We start from the raw sequence: 23,226 nt of genomic DNA, 5'->3' as shown, positions 1-23,226 counted from the left end.
AAGAGTGTCTTTTTACTTTATTTGCATGATTTCAAACACGCTTGCCCCGCATATGGAGTAAACCGAATGTAGCCGGAAGTGGTGCTTGTGTGGACCCCTTCTCTTAATCTCTTTGGGGTTTGTTCCCAATGAGCAATAGCCGGATGCGCGCGCAATCCGTGGAAAAAATGGAGAAAGAAAATAAAGTGGGAAGATTGAAGTGGGAAGCCAGGCAGATGCTGTTGCAAATCTAGGCGGGAGAAGAATGGGTTAGTGGATCAGGCAGAAGCAAGCAGTAGCAGAGTGAAGTGGATCCACGAGGTTTCATTAAGCAACGCATCCCAAAATTTTCTTTAATTAAACCAAACTAGAAAATAGGTACAAGAATGAAAACTGTACAGAACGTACAAGTAGAAAAACCTGTAGATTTTAGACTGACTCTTAGCATTTATGTACTTAGTGGTGTACAGTATCATTCTCCCTCCATTTTATCCACACAACAACCCTGTGGGGTAGGTCAGGCTGAGAAAGAATGACTGGCACAAGGTCACCCAATGAACTTTAATGGCACAGTGCGATTTGGATCAGGATCTCCCAACTTTTATTGACACTGTGATCACCGCCACGTTTCCCAGGTGGAAACAATATCAATAATGCATTTAAAATTAAAAAAAAAAACATCTTAAAGTCGCCAGTGTAGTTACAACAATACTAACAGCACTTTGCTATTAAATAACTGTGTGTGTGTGTGTGTGTAAAGTGCCTTCAAGTCGCAGCTGACTTATGGCGACCCCTTTTGGGGGTTTTCATGGCTAGAGACTAACAGAGGTGGTTTGCCAGTGCCTTCCTCTGCACAGCAACCCTCGACTTCCTTGGTGGTCTCCCATCCAAATACTAACCAGGGCTGACCCTGCTTAGCTTCTGAGATCTGACGAGATCAGGCTAGCCTAACCCAAACTGCCTACAGCAGCCTAAAAATGTAATTAACACACACACACACTTCCCAACAATTAATCAAGAGAACCTAAAACTATGAGCATTTAAAAAAAAATTAAGGAAAGCCTAACAAAAATCCTGAATGAATTGAAGAGCCGTTGGCTGGCATTGAGCTTTGGTAGGGGTGGCTATAGGGCTGCTAACCTCCAGGTACTAGCTGGAGATCTCCTGCTATTACAACTGATCTCCACCTGAAGAAAATGGCTGCTTTGGCATTGAAGTCCCTCCCCTCCCCAAACCCCGCCCTTCTCAGGCTCCATCTCAAAAACCTCCCAGCAGTGGTGAAGAAGGACCTGGCAACCCTAGGTGGCTACCTCCAGAATTACAACTGATCTCCAGGCTATAGAAATGAGTTCCCTTGGAGAAAATGGCTGCTTTGGAGGATGGACTCTGTGGCATTACACCCCACTGAGGTCCTTCCCCTCCCCAGGTTCCACCCTCCCAAAATCTCCATGAATTTCCCAACCTGGAGTTCGCAACCCTAAATTGGAGGGAGTTCCAAAGGTGCCACCATTGAAATGGCCCTGCCTCTCCTGGCTACCCCCTCGCCTCTAGAGTTGCCCGCCAGTGGCAACCAGCAAGAGTCTAAGTGGAGGCATGAGGGTGCTGTCAGAATAAAGATCTTGCATCACTTCTGGGTGAGTGACATCATACTTCTCCAGGAATTTCCAGAAACAAAAACACAGAGTTTCTGATGATTCCTAGAGAGGTACGATGCGATGTCACTTCTGGGTTCTCCCTGGAAGTGATGTAACACTATTGGGCTGGTGATGATTTTTTTGTTCAGCTGTGGGTGTTGCGGGTGAAAGGTTTCCCAACATAGTGGGAGACCTGGCAACCCTATCAGCCACCTCAGAATGTGGGCATTTCAATTCATGGACAGGGCAACAGGGATCAAGTGGGACCTTCAAATAGATTGGTCCCAAGTCGTGTTGAGCGTGGTATAGAGGCCAGAGTGCCAGTCCAGGTTCAAAGCCCCACTCTGCCATGGACAGTTACTGGGCGATCTTGAGCCGGTCACTTACTCTCAGCCTGACCTACCTCACAGGGTTATTGTTGTAAGGATAAAATGAAAGAAGGAACAAAGTGACTTTGGGTCACCACTGGAAGAAGAGCAGGGTACATGTGGGAAGCAGAGTGGTGTAGTGGTGAAGAGCGGTGGTTTGGAGCAGTGGACTCTAATCTGGAGAACCGGGTTTGATTCCCCACTCCTCCACATGAGCGGCAGACGCTAATCTGGTGAACTGGGTTGGTTTCTCCCACTCCTACACATGAAGCCAGCTGGGTGACTTTGGGCTAGTCACACTCTCTCAGCCTCACCTACCTCACAGGGTGTCTCTTGTGGGGAGAAGAAGGGAAGGTGATTGTAAGCCGGTTTGATTCACCCTTAAGTGGCAGAGAAAGTCAGCATATAAAAACCAACTCTTCTTCCTTTGCTGGTTTTGCTCCATCTACCTCACCAGGTTATTTGTGCTGGGGAGAGGAAGGGAATGGGATTGTAAACTGGTTTGGTTCTTCCTGAAGTGGTAGAGAAAGTCGGCATATTAAAACCAACTCTTCTTCTTCCACAAATAAGCAATAGAATATTGGGGGGGGGATTTCAGGGGAGGAGACACTCTTAGCTTGAACTTGTAATACCCTTCCAATGAAGCAGTGAGATCCTCACCACTGACATCTCCTGCCAAAGTCTAAAGGCCATTTATCTGCCTAACATAATCCACAATGGACCCTAGAAAATGCCAACCAATTTATGGTATTAATTAAGTATTAAAGCATGTTAATTCACTTGGAGTTTGCTGTACTCATTCTTGCGTTCATTAGTCCTTCTCAAACTGTATCTTATTTGGAAACAAACTGATTTTTGCAACAGTTTTATCACATCTCCATCGCTTTATTTCGTAAAAGAAACAAAATCATAAAAGAGATTGCTAGGGAGTTAAAGAAACCCTGCTCAGAACACCTGGCTCCAGGTTTTAAATAGAACATTGACAATTGGGCTTCACTCTTTGGACACACATCCAAATGGGAATCCTCTCTTGATCTGGCATGTGATTCATGTTGACAGCCTGGTTTATTTCAGTCTGGTTGAGACACATCCTCTTCCTACCCCCTTTCCACATTCCTGGTGCTGAAGAAAGACACCTGAGTGGGTGCAACCGGGTGGGGGATGACCCTCTTCTTCACTTTATTTATTATTTCTGAAGCGTGAAAGCAAGGAAGAACAAGCCCTTCACTCCCCTCCCCCCCCAGAAGAAAGCACATCCAAGAAGGGAGGGGGCAGAAGTTCTGCATGTCTTGCAACTTAAGATCAATTCAAGTCCAGAAACGCCAACCAGATGGCCAAGAACACAGCACAGATGGCTGCAAGATGGTGGAAGTCTTCTGGTAAGGATTCTGTCAGCTTTGCTTCCCTGGTGAAAATAGAAATAGATGTGCACTTTGTGCTGTTTCCACGGGACCCACAAATCCAATGATCTGGTAATACAAGACATCAAATAATTGTGGATAATTTCTATGCTGTCTCTCTCTTGCGGGGGAGGGGGACTCATGCCCAGTGACAGTCAATCAAACCAAAACCGTATGGAGGCTGACTGGCCTTTTATCTCACTGTTCAGCATATAGCCAGAAAGGGATCCTCAGTGGGCACAGATGAATAAATGTTGGTTGCTTCAGGGGTAGCTTTTGATGGCTAGTGGCTACTAGCGCCCGGAGACACCCAGACTGTTCGGATGGGGGTGGGAGCTAAACACTTTGCAGCCTAAGGAGGAAGAAGATGGGTTTTGCATTCTGGAGGAGATACACGGTAGAGGAAGGGGCTCTAAGGAGAAGGTGTAGGCATTCTTTTTAGGAACAGATGGGCTGTACACCAGCCCCATGCTGTGTATTGGTAGAAGAGATAGATATTATACAGGCATTGTTAAGTCTCTTGTACTCTCCTACCATAATGAAAAGAACACTGTTCCCGGGGCCCTTTAGCTGGAACAGCCAAGAACTGATCATTCTCCACGAACCCTACAGCCCATGGCTCAGTGGGAGAGCATCTGCTTGGCATGCAGAAGGTTCCCAGTTTAATTCCCAGCATCCCAAATTCAAAGGATTAGTTGGTAGGTGATGTGAAAGACATCTGCCAGAGACCGTGGAGAGCCGCTTCCAGTATGAGTAGACAATACTGAACCTGATGGACCACTGGACTGAATCAGCACAAGGTAACTTAGTGTGCGTTCATGTGACCGTTAACCTTACGATGGATCAAACCAATGCTCCATCGTGCCCAGGGGTGGTCAGTAAAACAGAGACCTCATAAGTCTCAAGTGTGCACTCTCATCCAGAGGAAACACAACTGTGTTCCTGGGGGGGTGTAACAATATCTTCAGGGCTGGAAGAGAAGAGTTGGTTTTTATATGCCAACTTTCTCTACCAGTTAAGGGAGACTCAAACCGGCTTACAATCTCCTTCCCTTCCCCTCCCCACAAGACACACCCTGTGAGGTAGGTGGGGATGAGAGATTGTGACTAGCCCAAGGTCACCCAGCTGGCTTCATGTGTAGGAGTGGGGGAAACCAATCCAGTTCACCAGATTAGCCTCCGCCGCTCATGTGGAGGAGAGGGGAATCAAACCTGGTTCTCCAGATCAGACTCCACCGCTCATTTAATTTCATTTATTACGGTCATTTGACCAGCATTATAAAAATACAGCGCTCTAAACCACCACACTGGCTCTAGAAACACGTACCTATTCCTCAACAAGGTTTAACTCACAGGTGTTGGGAAAGACCTTTCTCAGCCAGAGAGCTGCTCTCAGTCAGAGTAGATCATACTAAGTGATCTCAGTGATCATACTGAGTGAGGTGGATCCGCGGCGTAAGGGAGCTTCATGAGATCAGCCTGAGCTCTATTCCTTGGAGGTTGCCAGCACTTCCTAGATGTATCCACCAGATGACATCATGTGCAACACTTCACAGGCCGCCTTAATATGGGTGCTTTCATTTTCTCCTCCCCCTCTTTGATTTATGGGCCGGAACACCTGCACCAAGGTTATTGCTCCAAGTAAACAGACTTCTCATACCTAGATGTTTCCAGGAATCATCGTCTAAAAGAGACGCCCCAAGAATACCAATTGGTGGGCCTTAGAGATTCCTGCCATTTTCTCCCATTACGGGAATAGCTTAGTCTGAACCTAAGGAGAACATTTGACTGCCTCCTCAAGTCAATGTTAGGAATGCAGGATTCATCTCTTACTTGGGTACCTCACCTTAGCCTGAGTATTTGGAGAACGTCCAAGAGAGATTAACCATAGGATTATTTACACCCAGAGGCCTACAGTCACCTCTGGACTTCTGATCCAGAAGACTTTGTTTTCAAGATCATATAAAAGACGAACCGAGATTCCACTGTCAGACCAGTATGAGTACTTTCCCAATGGCTCTCCAAAGTCTCAGGCAAAGATAATTCCCAGTCTAGCTACTGGAGAATCTGTAAGTGGAGATGCCTGATAAGTGAACCAGAGATGTTTGAGCATGCTCAACAGTTAGGGTTGCCAATCTCCAGGTACTAGCTGGAGATCTCCTGCTATTACAACTGATCTCCAGCCGATAGAGAACAGTTCCCCTGGAGAAAATGAACGCGTTGGCAATTGAACTCTATGGCATTGAAGTCCCTTCCTCCCCCGACCCCACCCTCCTCAGGCTCCGCCCCCAAAACCTCCCACCGGTAGCGAAGAGGGACCTGGCAACCCTATCAACAATAGAGCTATTTTAATCTGCCTATTTCTTCTCTGGTTTGGGATTATCATATCATATTCTAATAGTGAAGTCCCCCAAATCTTTGGATACTTAAATCTGATGACTGGAGCTGTGAACGGGCAAAACAGATCTTTCTACAAACCCGAAAAGGGCCCTGGGGGTTTAAAAAGTTGGGAAAGGGAGAGGCCTCAGAGGGTATAATGACACACAGTCCACCCTCCAAAGTAGTTATTTTCTCCAGAGGGACAGATGTTGTCTGGAGTTCAGTTGTAATTCCTGGGGGGATCTCCAGGTCCCACATAGAGGTTGGCAACCTTAGGCCTGGAAGCAACCTCTGAGTGACTTGATACCACCTGACTTTCATTACTACTTAGCCTTTGCTCCTCGCTGCTGTTCAACAGCACCCACCCAATGAAAGCAAGTGTGCTGTAGCAGGGTTCAGAGCAGGGTTTTGGAGACCCAGGTTTGAATCCCAATCTTGCTGTGGAAGCGCACTGGGTGTTTATGGACCAGTCATATACTTTCAGCTTAACCTACCTCACATCGTTGTTGTGTGGACAAAAAGGAGGAGAGACTAATGTAAGCTGCTTTGATCCCCACAGTGGAGAAAGACTGTCGTTTTCCAAAGTAGAGGCTGCAGGGGGAAGGAGATGGAAAGCTTAAGATGCAGGGCAGATAAAGGTAGGTTGGCTGTTGAGAAGGAAAGAGATAGGGTTGCCAACTCCAAGTTAGGAAATTCCTTGAGATTTGGGGGGTGAAGCCTTAGGAGGGTGGGGTTTGAGGAGGGGAGGGACCTCAGAAGAGTCTAATGCAGTAGACTCTACGCTCCAAAGCAGCCATTTCCTCCAGGGGAACTAGAGTTGCGATCCTCCAGATGATTGGCGATCACATGGAATTACAACTGATCTCCAGATGACAGAGATCACTTCCCCTGGAGAAAATGGCTGCTTTGGAGGGTTGACTCTTTGGCATTATATCCCACTGAGGTTGCTTCCTTCCCCAAACCTCACCCTCCCAAGACTCCACCCCCAAATTCCAGAAATTTCCCAGACTGCAGCTGGCAACCCTAAGGGGAACTGATCTCTGTAGTTGGGGGATTTGTTGTGATTCTGGGACAGCTGCTGCCGCTGCTGTGCTGGTGTGTGTGGGTGGGGGAAAGGAAGCAGGTGGGAGGCCAGGAGGGTGATGGTGGGCTCAAAGAGAGAGAAAGAGTGATGAGGTGAAGGGGCAGAAAGAGAAACTGACAGGCATGGATGAAAGAGAGTAAGAAAAGGGGTGATAGGAGGGAGAAAGTGTGAGGACTGAGAGAAGTAGGGGGAGAGTGGAGGAAGCAAAGGTGGAGGGAATGGGATAGCTGCTACCGCAAGTTTCTTGTGGGTCCTCATTTGTGTACTATAATTCTCAACCTGGCCAAATCTGAGTATACCTAAATCTGAAAACTGGAGCCTTGAACAGACAAGACAGATCTTTCTACAAACTTGAAAAACAACCCAGTTTTGTAGAAAAATATGAAATCTAATCTAATCTATCAATCAGCTATCTATAGGTGTATATATAAGATTTCAGATGTAGAGTTTAAAAACCTCTAAAATAATAAAAGAACACCTGTAGCTTTAAGGAACAGATGCCCTGAGTAGCTGTGGCTAAGCAGCCACAGCATTCCAGGCTTGGTTTCTGTCAGTAAAAGGCAGGGGGAAGGACAGGGCCCTTTCCAGGGCTTTTTTGTCTTTTGAGGGAGGAGTGGACTCTTCAGAGCTAGGCCTAGCTGCAATCACCAAGCACCTAGCTACACCTGACTTGCGTGACTCACCTTGGCCTAGATCAGGGGTCTGCAAACTGCGGCTCCCGAGCCGCATGCGGCTCTTTGGCCCATTGAGTGCGGCTCTCCGAACTTGGTTCGGAGCCCCTGCTCTCGCACCCGCTCGCGCTGGCAGCCGGGCTGCGGAGCCGGCGCACCTGAGAGAGAGCGCGAGAGAGCAGGCGAGCGGACGCGCTGTCTCTCCCCCCCCCCACCATGGAGAATGGCCGGGTCCCCCTTTCCCTTGCCCTCAATGGTTGGGAGGCTAAAGCCTTCCCTCCCCTCTAGCCGCGCGATTGCTGGGCTGGCGGCTCGGCGGTTCCTGCCCCCCGCCTATCAGCTGTTGGGCGGGGCGAGCTTCCTTTGGTAGACCTGGCCTCCGGCTGAGTCCCATTGGGAGGCCATGTCTACCCACTGGCTTTCTTGGCGGTAGACCTGGACTCCGAGGAGGGGAAAAAGTCCCCCTTCAGAGGCCAGGTCTACCAATTGGCTTCTGTGGGCCTCCAGAGGCCAGGTCTACTGCCAAGAAAGCCAATGGGTAGACCTGGCCTCCAATAGGCTTTTATGGCGGTAGACGAGGCCTCCAGACGAGGACTCCGGACGGGGAGGGGGAAATGGCAGGGACAATTTATTTTTTATCAATAAAAATATCATTATTAAGTATGATATCAAGTTTTATTCAGTGTACCTATAGTTTAATTAAGACTTAAAACTTTAATTAAAGTTTATTAAGTTAATAAACAGTGTACCTACCTATATGGTTTAAGACATTTGGCTCTCAAAAGAAATCTCAATCGTACTGTTGATATTTGGCTTTTTTGACTAATGGGTTTGCCGACCCCTGGCCTAGATGCTTGCTCCTGTTCAACAGCAGCCACCATAAGAAAACCAAAAGATAAAGGTAGGTTGGTTGTTGTGTGGGAAGGAGAGAAGGAAGCTGGAAAAGGGAAGAGGCTGTAGGTGCTTTCAGGGAAGAGAAAGAGCAAATTGTGCAGGAAAGGAAAATTATATACCCTCCACAAATCCTTGTAGTCCTCTTTCTCAGCCATCCACCAACCTACCTTTTATCTGCATTTGGCCAAAACATCTGGGACAGTGTCCGGCCAACCATCCATCAACAGAAGGAGCTGGGTGGCATCAGCATACCAGTGACACCTAGCCCCAAACTCCGAACAGCTGGGCGAGGGACACCTATACATGTTGAAAAGCAATGGGGAGGGTATGACTCTCTGAGGCCCCCCACATAATAGGGGGTGCTGGATAGAGGTCCTCTCCCCTAGTGCCACCCTCTGTCCCCAACCTTGGTGAAGTGAGATGAGCCAAGTAAGGGCTGTCCCATGAAGTCATGTCAGTGAAGGGGTGGTTCAGAAGATTGATAGATCATGTCACACAATGCTGATAGAACAAGCAAAATCAGCAGCGCTGACCTGCCTTGATCCAGCTGTCATTGGAAGTAAAATGTGAGGGTGACCAGCACAGTCTCTGTCCCATTGCTGAGCAGGAAGCTGGACTAGAACGGATGAAGGGCCAATGCATCCTCCAGGAAAGCTTGCAACTACTCAGCCACCGCTCTGCTGTGGCTCAGTTTGTAGGTCCCAGGTTCAATCCCTGGCATCTCCAGTTAAAGGGACTAGGCAAGTAGGTGATGTGAAAGACCTCAGCCTGAGACCCTGGAGAGCCACTGCCGTTCTGAGTAGATAATACTGACTTTGATGGAACAATGGTCTGATTCAGTATAAGGCAACTTCATGTATTCATATGAACCTTACCCAGAAAAAGTAAATTTGATACTAGATGGTAGGTGCCCAGATCCATTGGATCTAGAAATGGTTTTCTGAGTAGAAGTGTTACTACTGTCTCTTTCAGCAACCCCAAGAAGACCCCTGAACTAAGGGATAAGTTAATAGTAGCTTCCAGGGGAGCTCGCATTTCCTCCGGACTGGTTTTCACCAACCAGGAGGGGTACGGATCTAGGAGGCAGGTAGTTGGCTTCACTGTAGCCAGGATCCTGTTGATGTTGGCCCCTCAGAGCCGAATGAAGTGGTCCAATGTAGGGCCAGAGGGCCAGAGGGCCTCCAATTTACTTATTGTATCAATATTGTTGGGGAGGTCGCGGCAGAGTGACAAGACTTTGTCTGCAAAATAGCTCACAAAAGCCTCACAGCTAAAAGCTGAATTCCTAAATTTTTTACTTTCCCCAGGAAGGGAATTAAAAGACTGAACCACCCTAGACAATTGAGCTGAGTGAGAGCTAGCAGACGCAATGGAGGCCAAATAAAAAGCCTTTTTTGTGGTCTTCACTGCTGATAGCATATGGGCCTGCCTAAAACTCCTGGACTGCACCTGACAACCCGCTATACAGGTACTCGACTACTGTTCTGGCCGCACGCCCGCCCCAAACGATACGGGACGGTCGCAGCGCGCTCCGTTGAAACGGACACTGCCGCTCCTGCGAGCGCCGTGCAGTCGGCAGCTAGGAAACCGATGCAAGGGCAACCTCCAGCGAACCTGAAGGACTCCATGTTCCTGTGCAATCCTTGTTCCAGCCGCAGCCATGTCATGGAAAGCAGACAGTCACGTAGTCAGTGCAAACAACACCCCCTTACAACATCCGCAGCTTAATGGGCCGTCAGCAGCGATCTTGATAAGAGCGATGAGTCGTTCTTCCAGCTATGCAGCAGCGATCCCAGGACGTTTGCAGAGATCGCACCCATTGTTCCAGAATGCTAATCACTTCAGCAGAGATCTCCTGGTTACTCCCGGGTTGCAAAAGCCATTGGAATTAGAATAGATTTCCAAATTTTCACCTCCCCACCCCGGTAGCCACAGATTAATCCTTTTGTCACCTGGGAACCTAGGAGGGGTGAACCCCCTCTCCCCGCCCCCAGGAAAACAGTACATCTGGGGTGCCCCTAGCCCATTATGTCACCTTAGGTCTTTTCTGGCTCCTTCGCCGTTACTCTGTTGGTTTGGTTTTGCACAGCCTTACCACGCTCCCTCCCGGCTTGCTGGTCAAGTCTACGGGAACCCCTGCCCTCATCTCGGCTTTAATTTTCACTCTGCCAGAACTTGGACAACACCTCGTCTGGAAAGGTAGATATCACCCCTCATCGATACCTGCCACGTTGGCATCTGTGCTTGTACTCTTCTTTGAATTTCCTAGTTTTCTCTGTATGTGTGTATGCAACATTGATTTGAATGAAAAAGACAAACACTATTTAATTTGGAATCCATTGTCTGTCTTTATTCAAGGTCTCATTAAGTGGATTCTGGTATAGCTGCGTGCATCTCGCTTTATAAATACATAGTTACCGATTGCTTAAGCTAATTTCCCCATACCATAGAGCAATTCGGCTAACACTGCCATCTCATAGGTCTTCATAAACACTCTATAAGATGTGCTTGATGCCCCCCTTCACGAGTACGACACCAAGCTCAGTCTTGTCATCTAAGCTTCCGTGGTGTACAAAGGAACTAATTTTGAATGGGGCAAAAAGGATGTCGGGGAGCAATTCTGTCAGTGGTCTCGGAGAAATCTGATGCCACTCATCCGTAAGCACATCTAAAGAGACTGGAGGGAATCGGATCCCATAGAGCATTCTGGAAACCCAGTGGATCCTTGAGTCTCCATGGTTGAGCATAAATCTGCTCGTCGCCTACACATGGGGGGATGGCGATGCCCAGGCGGGCCTTCAGGGCAAAATGGTCTGACCATGGCATGGCATTCAATTCAATCAGACCCAGATCTACACCTGCCACGAAGATCAAATCCTGTGTGCGGCCTGTTTGGTGTGTGGGACCTGATACAAACTAGGAGAGTCCTAGTGTTGCCATGGAAGAGACTAGGTCCAAGCCCAAGGTTGAAAAATGGGATTTAAAAGTTTTTGGGGGTGGTGATTTCCCTGCAAGGCTGATTCATCTGATGTTTGAATAGCATTATGAGAGCACCCAGCTGTAGGCTGTCTGTGATTCACCTTTAGCCTTTCCAAAATACCTGAATGAAATTCATGATCTCCCCCACTGCAAGGCAAGAGAATCAAGGTTGTAGCACAAAAGAATAAATCCTGTTGTTTGTGCAAGTGTGAATAAGAAAACAAAGCCTTAAGAGAGTACAACATGACTTTATTATATGAATTACTATTAAACATCTTTAAGAAAAAAATCATGTATGGAAATAAATTCTAAAATAGCAACACACACCAACATCACAGAAGTCTTTTTTTATGGTCTCCTTTTTAAAAAAACCCTTTTTTTGTTTGTTTTTTTAAAGAAAGTGATACAAACGTTACTGAGGATTGTACATTGTTCGATAGGAGAAACACGACTCAGTTTTTCTCGAGCCCATCTTGGCTGCTCTTAAACCCGTTTTTCATCTGGTTCAAAAAAGTAAGATCAGTAAGAAATCCCCCAGCTGCCTCTGGGACTCCATGTGTTAGATTGGTCAAAATGTCTAATGGGTTCAAACCCATTTGCCAGACTGCAAGCTGTCCCATTTCTGCCCATCCCCAGTTGCTCTCCAAACTTTCATTCTAGCTGCCCATGTGGCAAAATCATAACACGGGGCTGCAGTGAATTGTATTTCCTGCAAAGGTTGGGTTCCCAGCATGGACACGGTGGCGCTGAGCTTCTCTTCCTAACTTCAGCAAGGCAGAAAAGAAGAAAACCCTGTTGGGAGCCACTGTACTGCTTGCCAATTAGCCTGCTAGCTTTGGAAGTTGGTTACCAACCTTGAGGTGGGGCCTCCGAGAATTACGGCTCTCCCGAATGCAGAGACCAGTCTCCCTGGAGGAAAGGGCAGCTTTGGAGGGTGGATTCTACAGCACCACATCCCAGCTGAGTTCCCTCCTCTCCCCAAACTCTGCCTTCCCCAAGCACCACCCCCAAGTCTCCAGGAATTTTCCAAGATGGAGTTGGCAATCCTAGTTGGAAGTGGGAGGCCCGTGTTCACTAAGCATCACAAAAAAATGTCCCTTACTGTGCTGGGAGCTTGTTATAGAAAAAAATCCCCCTACCCTACTGTCCAAAAAAAGCATGCAAAAAGCAGCACTGTGATCTTCGAACCAACACAAACAATGGCCATTTATAATCTGGCTACCTAATGGGCAATTTAGAGACAACTCTGGCCCCTTGTCAGTGGTGACCCCAGATCTCTGGCCTGTTACAATCCACCTCATCGACAAAATAGCCACCCTGTGCGAAAGGTTGCTGACCAGAGGTGTTAAAGGCACCGGGAGGGGGGTGGCTAGTCTATACCACAGGCAGTTGATGCAGTCTTTTTACTACCAAATGAATCCCATATCCCTTGAATTTAACTGAAAACAGGCGGCCCTATTCTCTTGGGTCAAAGGAGGCCGTCTATCTGCATCTCTTGACAGCTCTTGTGTACTGTGCAGGGAACGAGACACCTATTTATTCTGCCAAAGGACAGGAGTCCTCGATACGTGCTCCCCCTCCCCAGCTTTCCACAAAGCCCCTCTCCCTCATCCCAGCCGGGCGCCTTCTAGTCAACATGCCATTTCTCTGCAGAGGCCCAGACGGTGGAATTTCTTCCTGGCTTCTCTAAGCATCTTTCTGCATTCATGGAAAGTTTAAACAAGTTAAGGCCGCAAGCAGCCACCAAGCACTGGAACATTCAAACAAGCGGATCCAATTGCAGGCTTGAGCTCCTTCCAAGCATTCAGAGAGAGGCTCTGGACAAGGATAGAGGAACAGCCGGGAGCTCATTCAGACTAGAAACTAAGGGGCCCTTCTTGTTCTACGGCTGGGTTTGTTTTCCAGTGGCGAGCCTCCAGCTCTGCCCTTAGCAACGAGCAGATGCTTGCTCCCAAACTGCGGGGGTTGGATCCGGAGGATCTGTGTGCCTCTGCAATGCTGACTTGGGGGATTAACGCATGGGCAGAATGTTCTTGGTTCGCTCATCTCACAATATTTTATTCCAAGACAGGATAGCCAAACGCATGACGCTAGTCCATCCCACTATAAGTCCGAAGCAAGTAGCTGCTGGAGGCTCCCCGTGCGTTTGAGCCACCCATATAATGTGGGATAGTAGTGGAGTGACCGCCGTGTCATTGCCCAAGGATTGGCTGAGGGGTTATCCAATCAAAGGCCGATTCTCCCTTTTTTTTCTTGGGACACCAGCGTTCGGGTATACCATCGTGACAGTGTGAAGCACCCCCCCACAGGGCTGGTCGGGGGGGGGGTCTGTCTGGCCTGGAGAGGGTCGGGGCTTGAGATGCCTCTTCAGCCTCAGACCAGTCCGAGGGAGAGTCTGAGCTTTCCTCTCCCTCGGAGGCCATCCGGGTGGCTCTATGCTCAGCCAGCCTGGGTCACAGCCTGCTTCCTCCCTGGCTACAGCTCTCCTCTGGCCTTTTATACTCTTCAGGCCAGAGAAGCTCCGCCTCTTCCACCCTCTGCCCTCCCCCCGGAAGTCCATAAAAGGAGCTCTCCTTCCCCGTCGCGTCACTTCCCTTCCTAGCCAGCAGCGCGGCTTGCACCTGCCCCGCCCTTGCTCACCCGCAGCTCAGCTGTTTGTCGGGGCTGGGAGCTTGAACAAAAGGAGGTTAGTAGCGGGCTAGTTGTGTCATTACACGCATGGTGGTGTTCCGGTAATGTTGCGAAATAAAAAAAAGTAGCAGTTTAGCACAGAAAAGATCGCTAGAAACCAGGGATTGCTTAACCCGGTTGTTTTTTTGCTTAAATCGCGCCTAAGGTGGTTCCGATACGCTGCCCTCGGACGGTCATGTTTTTAGACCACAGGAATTCGCTACTTTTAAGGCACAAAGGCGAGACAAATTGGCCATGCATTAAACCCCTTGGTTTTTCAGAAGCAAACTGTAGGTGCCTGGCTTTCTCTCTTGTTTGGGATTCCCTAAACAATATTGTTTAACCCCCTTTTGCAAACAGCCTGGTAACTTGGATCTAATGCAGATACAGGGCAGTTGAGTCTGAGAGGCTAAACTCTTGTTGGGTGACATCACTGCCTTGAAGAGAACACACACACATTTATTTCAAGGTTCTTGTTTTTTCCAGCCCCACCCCACCCCCACCTCCATGTCCTTCCTGAGGCCACTTTTGGTGGATATCTTAAAACCTGCACTCACTAGCCCTGTCAAATGGTGAGAGGGCGTGCCTGTTTCCAATTAAACACTCCTTGGCAAGCACAATCGTGAACCTGCAGTTCAAAGGGGGCCTTCACCAGCCAGCCCTTAAGATCTGTATTAGGAAGCCAAGGTCTGAAGATCCATTTTAATAAAGAATGCTTGAAAACAACCTCCGTTTTGAAGAGTCAATTGGTTGTTTTGGAGATTCAGATTCCATCATCTTCAATTGGCATTGATAAGACTGAAAAATATATTTTTCAGGGTCTCGCACCTATCTGGGAAGAAGCACCCCAGACTCCCAAAATGAACTTCAAGCTTCCTCTGTGGGCCAAGGTAGAGAAGATGCCAACTGAAATGTCCCCAGACCACCCAAGCAGTTCATAATGGATCAATAGCAAAGGCATCCCCCCCTTCAAATCCAGGGAAGGGGGAATTAACTCTTTCACCCCCTGTACCACTCTCCCACCTTCAAACCTGTGCCCACTTCTGGTCACTCACATCAGAAAAAAAGATCTTGTAGAGCAGAGAAAAGATGCAGACAAGGGGAAACAAAAAATAATCAGGGGGCTGCAGCACCTTCCCTTTAAATAAAGGGAACATGATAGAAGTTCATCAAATTAGGCATGGCAAGGAGAAAGAGAGAACTCTTCCTCCCTCTCCCATGAATACCTGAACTCAGGGCCACCTAATGAAGCTGATGGGAAGTAGATTCAGAACACTATGCATAATTAACTTGTGGAACTCACTGCTACAAGATAGGTCCACCAGTGGCTCTTAGCCATGATAGCTAAGTGAAACATCCAAGTTCAGGGGTAGTATATCTTTGATATTTGGCAGGGAACAATTGTGGGGGGAGGCTTTGTCCTCTATACTCCTGCTCTGGGGCGTTCAAGGGCATGTGGTTGCCCACTGTGGGAAACAGGATACTGGACTAGATGGACCACTGGCCTCTTCATAGATTCTAAAACAGCCTCCTGGAACACTTGGGGAGACTTATAAAAAGTCTGTACATTTCATGAATCCGAAAAGGATAAAATAGCAGCTCTAGATGTGCCCTTTGAGGTCAGTAAAATGGTAGGAAGGAATTTAAAATGGTGTTGTGGGGAAGAATAAAAAAAAACACACACCTGGGAATATAATTTATAGATTTTAATCTGGTTGGGCCCTAAAGAAAGCATCCTCTCCTTGCAACCGAAGTTACAACTCAAATTAAAAATGGAAAACCCAAGATGTTCTCATTTGTTTTTCTCTGTTGTTTTTCAAAACAAGCTAGCAGATGATGCCATACTTACGCTACAGATTTTGTCCCAATCTCTCCCCACAGAACCCTGAGAACTGTAGTTTTTGGAGGGACGCTAAAAGAGAAACCTATCAAGGGGTATCATAAAGGCAAACAAAGTTTATTCCAGCATCAGTTCTAGTGAGTCAGACCTCACTTCAGATGTATTGGAATGAATCAGCCTGATGGAGGGAACTCTGACTCACCAAAGCAAATGCTGGAATAAACTTTGTCTTCATGGTGTCACTTGATATCCTTCTCACTGAGCTTTGGCAGTGAAGACACAAACCCACCTGAACTGGTATGGTGTAGATTTGCATCCAAGCTTCCAAATCCACTGATGAAATTAAGTAGAGATTACTCATCATTGCCTCTTCACTATGATAGGAAGCTCCCTGGTACAAATGTATAATGCCTCTGAACATGGATGTTCCATTTAACTATCATGGTTAATATGAGTGTGAGAAGCAGAGGTGGTTTGCCATTGCCTTCCTCTGCAGAGTCTTCCTTGATGGTCTTCCTTCTAAGTACCGACCCTGCTTAGTTTCCGAGATCTGATGAGATCGGGCTACACCATGCTGCCTTCCCTCCCATATATTGGCTAATACTTACTGATAAACCTGTTCTTCCTGGATGTGTTGGCAGGGGGGAATAATGCTGTCGCCATGATGGGCTTCAAACCCTGCAGCCGTGGTGTCATTAGAGTCCACACCTGGCCAAAAGACTTATTTTTAAACATGTCTTATATTGAACCATTGGTCCACATAGTCCAGAGCTGTCTCCTCAGACTTGAAGCGGCTCTCAAGGGTTTCAAGCAGAGAAAGACCAGCTACATGAGACTGAAGTGGAGATGCCAAGGGCTGAAGTGGAAACTTCCTCATACGCTCAGGTATTGCCCCTCCCATAATTCAGGGTTTCTTGGTTTTGTTTTCTAATGTGGATTACCACAACAAATACAATGGCAGCCACCAAGAAGTGAAAACAGCCAAGAGGTGTCCTGCCTCCCAATACAAACCAGCTGCTAAAGAACCAACCCCAGGCCCTCCTGCATGCCCTTCAGTCTAAAGGCCCCTTTATATGTGGTTTCATCCCCTGTTTCTGAGGTAACACTTGAAACAATGGCAACTGCCATGGGCCAGGCCAACTGTGCAGACCCTTCCCACCCAACTGACACCTAATGCCATTATCTCAGCATCCTGTGGCAAACCATAAGGAATGGGATCGCATGACACTGAAGTAGCTTACGAAGAGAGGGGGCAAAATAGAATATATATGCTTTTAGCTATGTAGGGATACAAAATTAGAACAATGGGGAGTATGCATTTTTAGTGGTGTAGATATTTCTTTAAGGTTCACTTTTTAAAACTCAAGGACCAAAGCCAAAGATTGAGCTGCTGGGGCATGTTTTCTAGTTGCAGTGGGGGACGAGCAGAAACACATTTTCGCAGAGAAATGCATTTTCATTATTCTGATTAAGACAACCAGATCTTGATTTGGGCTTACTTCTAATAGCAGCAATAATTATAACAAAACAATTCGGCAAAAGTTTGAGGCCACGCTATACCTGGTTGAAAGTCACCAGGCGTCCAAAAAAGAGATATGTTTTTAAAAACGCTAGCCCCCAAACCACCTGCCGACGGTATATCATTTTTTCATCCAAACATTTGAACAGAATCGTGCAACACAGAAATATGGAGGTCTGACCCATCCAGCTTCACATACTCCAAATCCATTCTCCAGCAGCAAAGATTTCCATAGAAAAAATTCGGATCAGCTGTTAATTTAATCACTCTTTTTTCGCTGGACTCCTTAGCTAAGGAGGGATGGCTAACCCGTGCATAAGAAAACATTGTGCCAGACACTGCTGTTACACTTGTACTTTGGAAGGAGTTGGATAACTCCGGGTCAGCCAGATCACCATCTTCCTTGACCAACTTCCAACTCTCACCTTGTTGTTTCTTTTCCAATTTGCTGATCAAAGACCAGTTCAGGACCTAGAAAACAAGGAGAAGGGATCAAAAGTTTAAAAACCGAGTGCTCTCATGTTATGGACAATGTTGGCCATTCAACCTGCAAGGGAACCCTGGCACTAAAGTGAAAAGGAAGGAACAAAATAGTTCATTGATTAAAATTCTGCATAAGAAAATGATTCTGCAACTCATGAGTGTATTAAGTATAATGACATGTTTGTAATATCAGTTTGCAAGATCTAAGCCAGTTTGGGTAGTCTTTTTGGGCACTTACTGGCCATTTATGCACGGGAGGTTTTGCCTTAGATTTGCCGCTCTGTAGGTGCACATTTTCCCCATCCTAGTTCTCAAAACTCAAAAGTAAGCCCCCATGAAGAGTTTTGAGAATTCAGATGGGAAAAATGCGCATTTATAGAGCGGCAAATCCAAGGCAACCCCCCCCCTGCATAAATGGCCACTGTGATCAGAAAGGAGCAAGATATCAAATGAGAGGACTATGGGTTTGATCCTATAACTTCCCTTCACTAAGCTGCATCCTCTCATTCTTTTTCAATAAGTCCTCTTTCAACAAAGAAAGACCTCTAATGGAAAATGACTTCTTCTAATGGAGAAAGGCCTCCTCTGATGAAGAAAAGTCTTTTTATTGTTGTTGTTGGAGGAAAACTTAGTGCAAGTAAGTGAGGCTTTCGTTTCTGGTTATCTGGTCAGCTGTGGTGTTTTGCTGTGCTCTCTGAAGAGTTGTGCCTTTTTATTATTATTATTTTTCACTTATTTTATTTTGGACCAGCGGATTTAGGTCTTTTTTGTTTTTTCTCAAGATAGCTGCCTAGACAGCCTTGAGGTTTTTTTGTGAAGATGTTTTCTTAGTGTTTCTCGGCGTTTACTTGATAAGATGCTGCGAGTGCCTTAATTAACTTTGGTTTTGGGGAGGGAACAGCTGGGGCTTTCTTCTCTGCTTTGTAGTTGCAGGCTGCATATTGTGTTTGACTATCTATTTATCCATTCATTTTATTTAATTGATATTACTTTTGAGTGGAGCTTAGCTGCCCTGCCTGACTCAGAAGGGCATTACTCAGAGCTCTGCTCCATTTTTGCTTGGTTTTCTTTTTGATTACAGCTCTGGTTTTCTGGTTATCTGGGCGTTGTTTTTTTGTTGCACTCCCCAAACAGCTGTGTCTTCTGTTATTATTATTTTCTTTTATTTATGCTCTTTGACCTGATTTGGTTCTGTTTTGTCCTGTCCTAGGATAGCTGCCTCGGCAGGCTTGAGCTCCTTTCTGTGAAGATGTCTGATAAAATGCCAAACATGTCTTAGTGAGCTTTGGTTTTTGGGGAAGGAACAGCTGGGCTATAGGCAGAGACAGAGCCTTCCTCTCTGTTCTATAGCTGAGGGCTGTATATAGTGTTTTATTTATTTATTTATTCACTTATTTTATTTACGGTAACTCTGCAGGAGGAACTGGGAGTTGGTGGAAATGCCCCTTAGTGGAGATTTTATTATGGATCTAACCCAATGTGTGGAGAGTTGCAGAAAAGTGGTACCTCCACACCCAATCCCAAATCAGATGTATTCAACAAGAACAACAAAAGTGAAGTTAAATGTGGCAGGAATGTGCCACACCTATGGCTAACTTTGCTCGAAATGGGAAACCATGGGGCGGAGGCAGCCCAGGAGCAAGGACAAAAGCAGAGGTCACAGAGGTCATCTGCACAATCGGCAGCTCACCTTACTGTGCTTCTCGGGATGTTTCTGCTTCCACATCTAACTGTCTTCTTCTTCCCTGGACATCTTCATCTGAAACACAAAAACAGATCAGTGAGGACCCTGAAAAGGGCAAAGACAGAACTACCCAGCCTGCCCACTAGGTGCTGCCCATACCAAGATTCCTTCACACAGACACTGGGGGGAGGGGAATATAAGCATGGCATTATATATGCACATCAGCCTGGCCTGTGAGAGTGGAATTGCCCGGTAGGCTTCTGACTTATACAGAACTCTACATTCATTCTCTTCACCCCATAAAAGTTGACCTGTTTCATCATACAGTAACCTTAAGACAAGCTACTGCCTCTCTCATAGCATTGCTTAACCTGATCATAGTGCACAGACAGGGAGCACTGTTGACATGTGTTTTGTATAAAGAGGCCACAAGTGAGCATGCACGGACCATCTGACAAAGACAAGAAACACAGGTTTGAGTTCCTTGACAACACTCCTTCAATCATCTTGCTCTCCTATATTTATTTATTTGCCTTCCGCCTACATTTTTGCAATCTTTTCTCGACTTCAAACTCCCTTTTCTGGCTTTGCATTTCTTGATATCATTGGCTGATCTGCTTTGACATCACAATGGGCTTGAACATGCAGCCAGTTTCTCTAGCTGTCATTGGATTTCCTGCACTGATGTCACAAAGGGGAGAAGACAGTCTTGGGCTAATGGGGAACCGGAAAGTTAAGAGTCTGAATTTTGCCTCCATCGCAGCCTCAGTATGAGTGGAGCAGAACTCATCCTGGCTCCCTGAACTTTGAGTGCGACAATGAAAACAACATTTCTTCTAAACACATACAAAAGACAATTAATTCCTTCCCCACTAGCAACTAAAATCACATAGCTTTCAACTATCTAAAGTTGGAAGGAGAGCTTCAGTGCCTCTTTTCCTAGGAATTTATCACTGATCACATCCCTCAAGTGAACTTTAATCTATTTTAGGGCAAGGGAGAGAGTTTTCAAGATTTCAGATCAAGATTCCTGTCACCTAATGAATGAAATCGTGGTCTCAATGAGAGCTTTAATCAATTACATCTGCTTACATGGATAATACAATAGTTTGAAGAACAAAACATCTTTTCTTTGGTTTTAGATGGTGCATGTATGTGGAAACCACAAATTTAAGATATTTCATGCTATGATGGTACTTGCCTCCTGCAACTTTTGGGGGGGGGGGCGCAGCAAGTGCTTGAATGGAAAATAATTAAATTTTAAGTAATTGGGGGTACCTTTTTGTTGCCCTGACCTGGATGGCCCAGGCTAGCTCCATCTCATCAGATCTTGGAAGCTAAGCAAGGTTGGCCTTGGTTACTCCTTGGATGGGAAACCACCAAGGAAGCCCAGAGTCTCTACGCAGAGGCAAGCAATGTTGAAATACCTCTGTTCATCTCTTGCTTTGAAAACCCTGCGGGGTCGTCATAAGTCAGCTGCAACTTGATGGCACTTTCCACCACCACCTGTCAGGCCTTGCTTCTGCAAACAGTTTCCCAGCACGGCCTGACACTGTTTTGTCTTCTTCCCAGGTGCCTAGTCAAGGCCGTTTCCCTAGTTATGCTTTCCTGCTAGCTTTTGAAGTTCCATGAATATGCCTCCCTACTCCAGTGAGGGGGTTTCATGCTCCCCTTTGATGTGTTCCTTCCACATGCCTTAATATACCCTGCTTTGCACCTTAGTTCTTTGTAAGTGCCAATTTATCTGCAGCAACTGTATTCCTATGACTGTTCCAATAAAACAACTCTCTTTTGGACTTTTGGTCTGTGGATGTTGTTTTGGGATCGTTTGGGGTTTAGTGCTCACACCACCACCTTTTTTGTTAATCCAATGGTTTACCCTACTGACTGAAGAGTTGCAGCCCTAGCAGCATGCATCAGGAGCAGATGGAACCAGCCCAAAGGAAGAGCCCCCCCCCCAAAAAAAAATCCAAGCTACCATCTTACCACACAAATGTCCTTCCACATCATCAAGAAGATTGGCTGTCGAGGCTGCTGTCCCCATCCTGCACTTGCAGTTAAAGAGAAAAAAAATCACCTAGTGGGCCCTACTGGGGCTGAACTCCATTGCTTGTTTTCAGTGGCCACAACTCAGCTCTGGAACAGGTGAAAGGTCCTCTGGAGCACGTGCAGAGTGCCCTTTCCTCCACAGCCTTCCCCTGGTGATTCCTCACCTAGGCCAGTTCTCTGCAATAGGTCTGTTCCTCTGGAACAGGCTACTGGTGTGCTGCAGCCGTCTCCATCTCTTGCTGTATTCAGGAAGATGCGCAAGACTGTTTTGCTCCACAGGACAGCTTCTGGAGGGTCAATTGTTTGGGGCTGTTTCTTTTAATTTGCATATTGGCTTTAACTTACTGTACGCTTATGATGTTTGTATCCTTACAATTTATGCTGTTGCATTAACCACCTTGAGTTTTCAGAGATAAGGTGCGGTATTGATATTTTAAATAAATAACAGTGTGCAACCACACCTGGGGTTCAGTGCTCACTGGGACAGGCCCATCTCCCTTTTACCTTTTAAGCACTTCCCGCGACAAATGAGACTCAAATTCCACAGCTGCCCAGCGGATCAAGGAGCAGCCCGGGGGTTTGTATTATACACTTTTGTGTTCTCTTCTTTATTTGTTTAAATTTTAAACATTCTGGGGGTTTGGGGAAGCCACTTTTTGGCCGCAGCAGGGAAAATGCCTAAATGAATAACTAACAAGTGCTGGAAATCAGCTGTGTGGACCGTATAACATGGCGGGTCTCGTGGCTAGCCAAACACATACCAGTGTGGGCGTAGGGACCTCGAACAACTGGATTGTTGGGACTGGAAGTGCTGGGAATTGTGCTCTTGTGTGGATGAGCTCTCCAAGCTGCAGGCCAAGAGGGGGACGATTCTGCACAATCCTAACAGGGTAAGTGAGCCACACATGGAAGGATACACCTGATGTTTCAGCAATTGTTTTCTTTTTGACTTCCTCATCTTGGTCTTCTCTGAGAAAGCCCTGGCAAGTTCAAAGAGCTTCTTGCGTGTAGCTGGAAGGAAACCAAATATTTTTATGGGGAAAGGGTCACAATGACATGTGAAAAAGGAACATTCCAAGAATGCCAGACAAGTATCCCAGTTTCCATCAGGGAAATGCTTTAGGGTGCGCACTTCTTCCAACAGCTTTTTCCAAAGCAACAAAACCATCTTGAGGCAATTTCAACCATGCCATTTTCATACATTGAACATTTTGTCTGAATGCACCTTGGCGAGGAAACCTTTGGCATTAAACCTGTCAGGGAAACCCATTCATTTACTTGTGTGTGTCAAGTAAGCAGACCAGGGCCACGAACAGCCATACGCAAATCCAGACCTGCGGCACATCTTCTCCATCCCAGGGCACATAAGATCAGTCGCTAGAGCTGGGGCTAAAAATGAAGCTTGAGATCGGGAGGTACCAACTACTGACTGGGAAACGAATCTGCCTCCCAGTTTTCCTACCAGGCTTGGCCACTCCAGAGGCTTCATACTGCCTGCCAATCACAGTGATATGCTGCAGACACACCTGAATGGAGTCCTGAAGGACGTGGCCCCCAGCTCAGGGTCGCCAGTGGCTCAAACTGGAGAAGATGG

At 46.7% G+C, this 23,226-nt stretch overlaps 1 protein-coding gene across 3 annotated transcripts in view; it reads right to left on the bottom strand.

Annotated features, from left to right (window-relative positions):
• Positions 1–17,838: 17,838 nt before the first annotated feature.
• CUEDC1 (CUE domain containing 1) overlaps positions 17,839–23,226 on the bottom strand; it is a 42,585-nt gene continuing 37,197 nt past the window's right edge. For all 3 annotated transcript variants that reach the window (XM_056865221.1, XM_056865220.1, XM_056865222.1), the window contains 4 exons: positions 22,550–22,643; positions 21,570–21,628; positions 19,590–19,658; positions 17,839–17,887 (listed from right to left, as the gene is read on the bottom strand). In XM_056865221.1, coding sequence (XP_056721199.1) covers positions 19,591–19,658; positions 21,570–21,628; positions 22,550–22,643 — 221 coding nt within the window. In that variant the 3' untranslated portion in view covers positions 17,839–17,887; position 19,590. The remainder of the gene's footprint in view (positions 17,888–19,589; positions 19,659–21,569; positions 21,629–22,549; positions 22,644–23,226) is intronic.

Source organism: Euleptes europaea, chromosome 19 (genome assembly GCF_029931775.1).
Source record: "Euleptes europaea isolate rEulEur1 chromosome 19, rEulEur1.hap1, whole genome shotgun sequence".
Classification (NCBI taxonomy): domain Eukaryota; kingdom Metazoa; phylum Chordata; class Lepidosauria; order Squamata; family Sphaerodactylidae; genus Euleptes; species Euleptes europaea.
The sequence above is the reverse complement of the archived record's forward strand: the minus strand, read 5'-3'. Positions and strand labels throughout refer to the sequence as shown.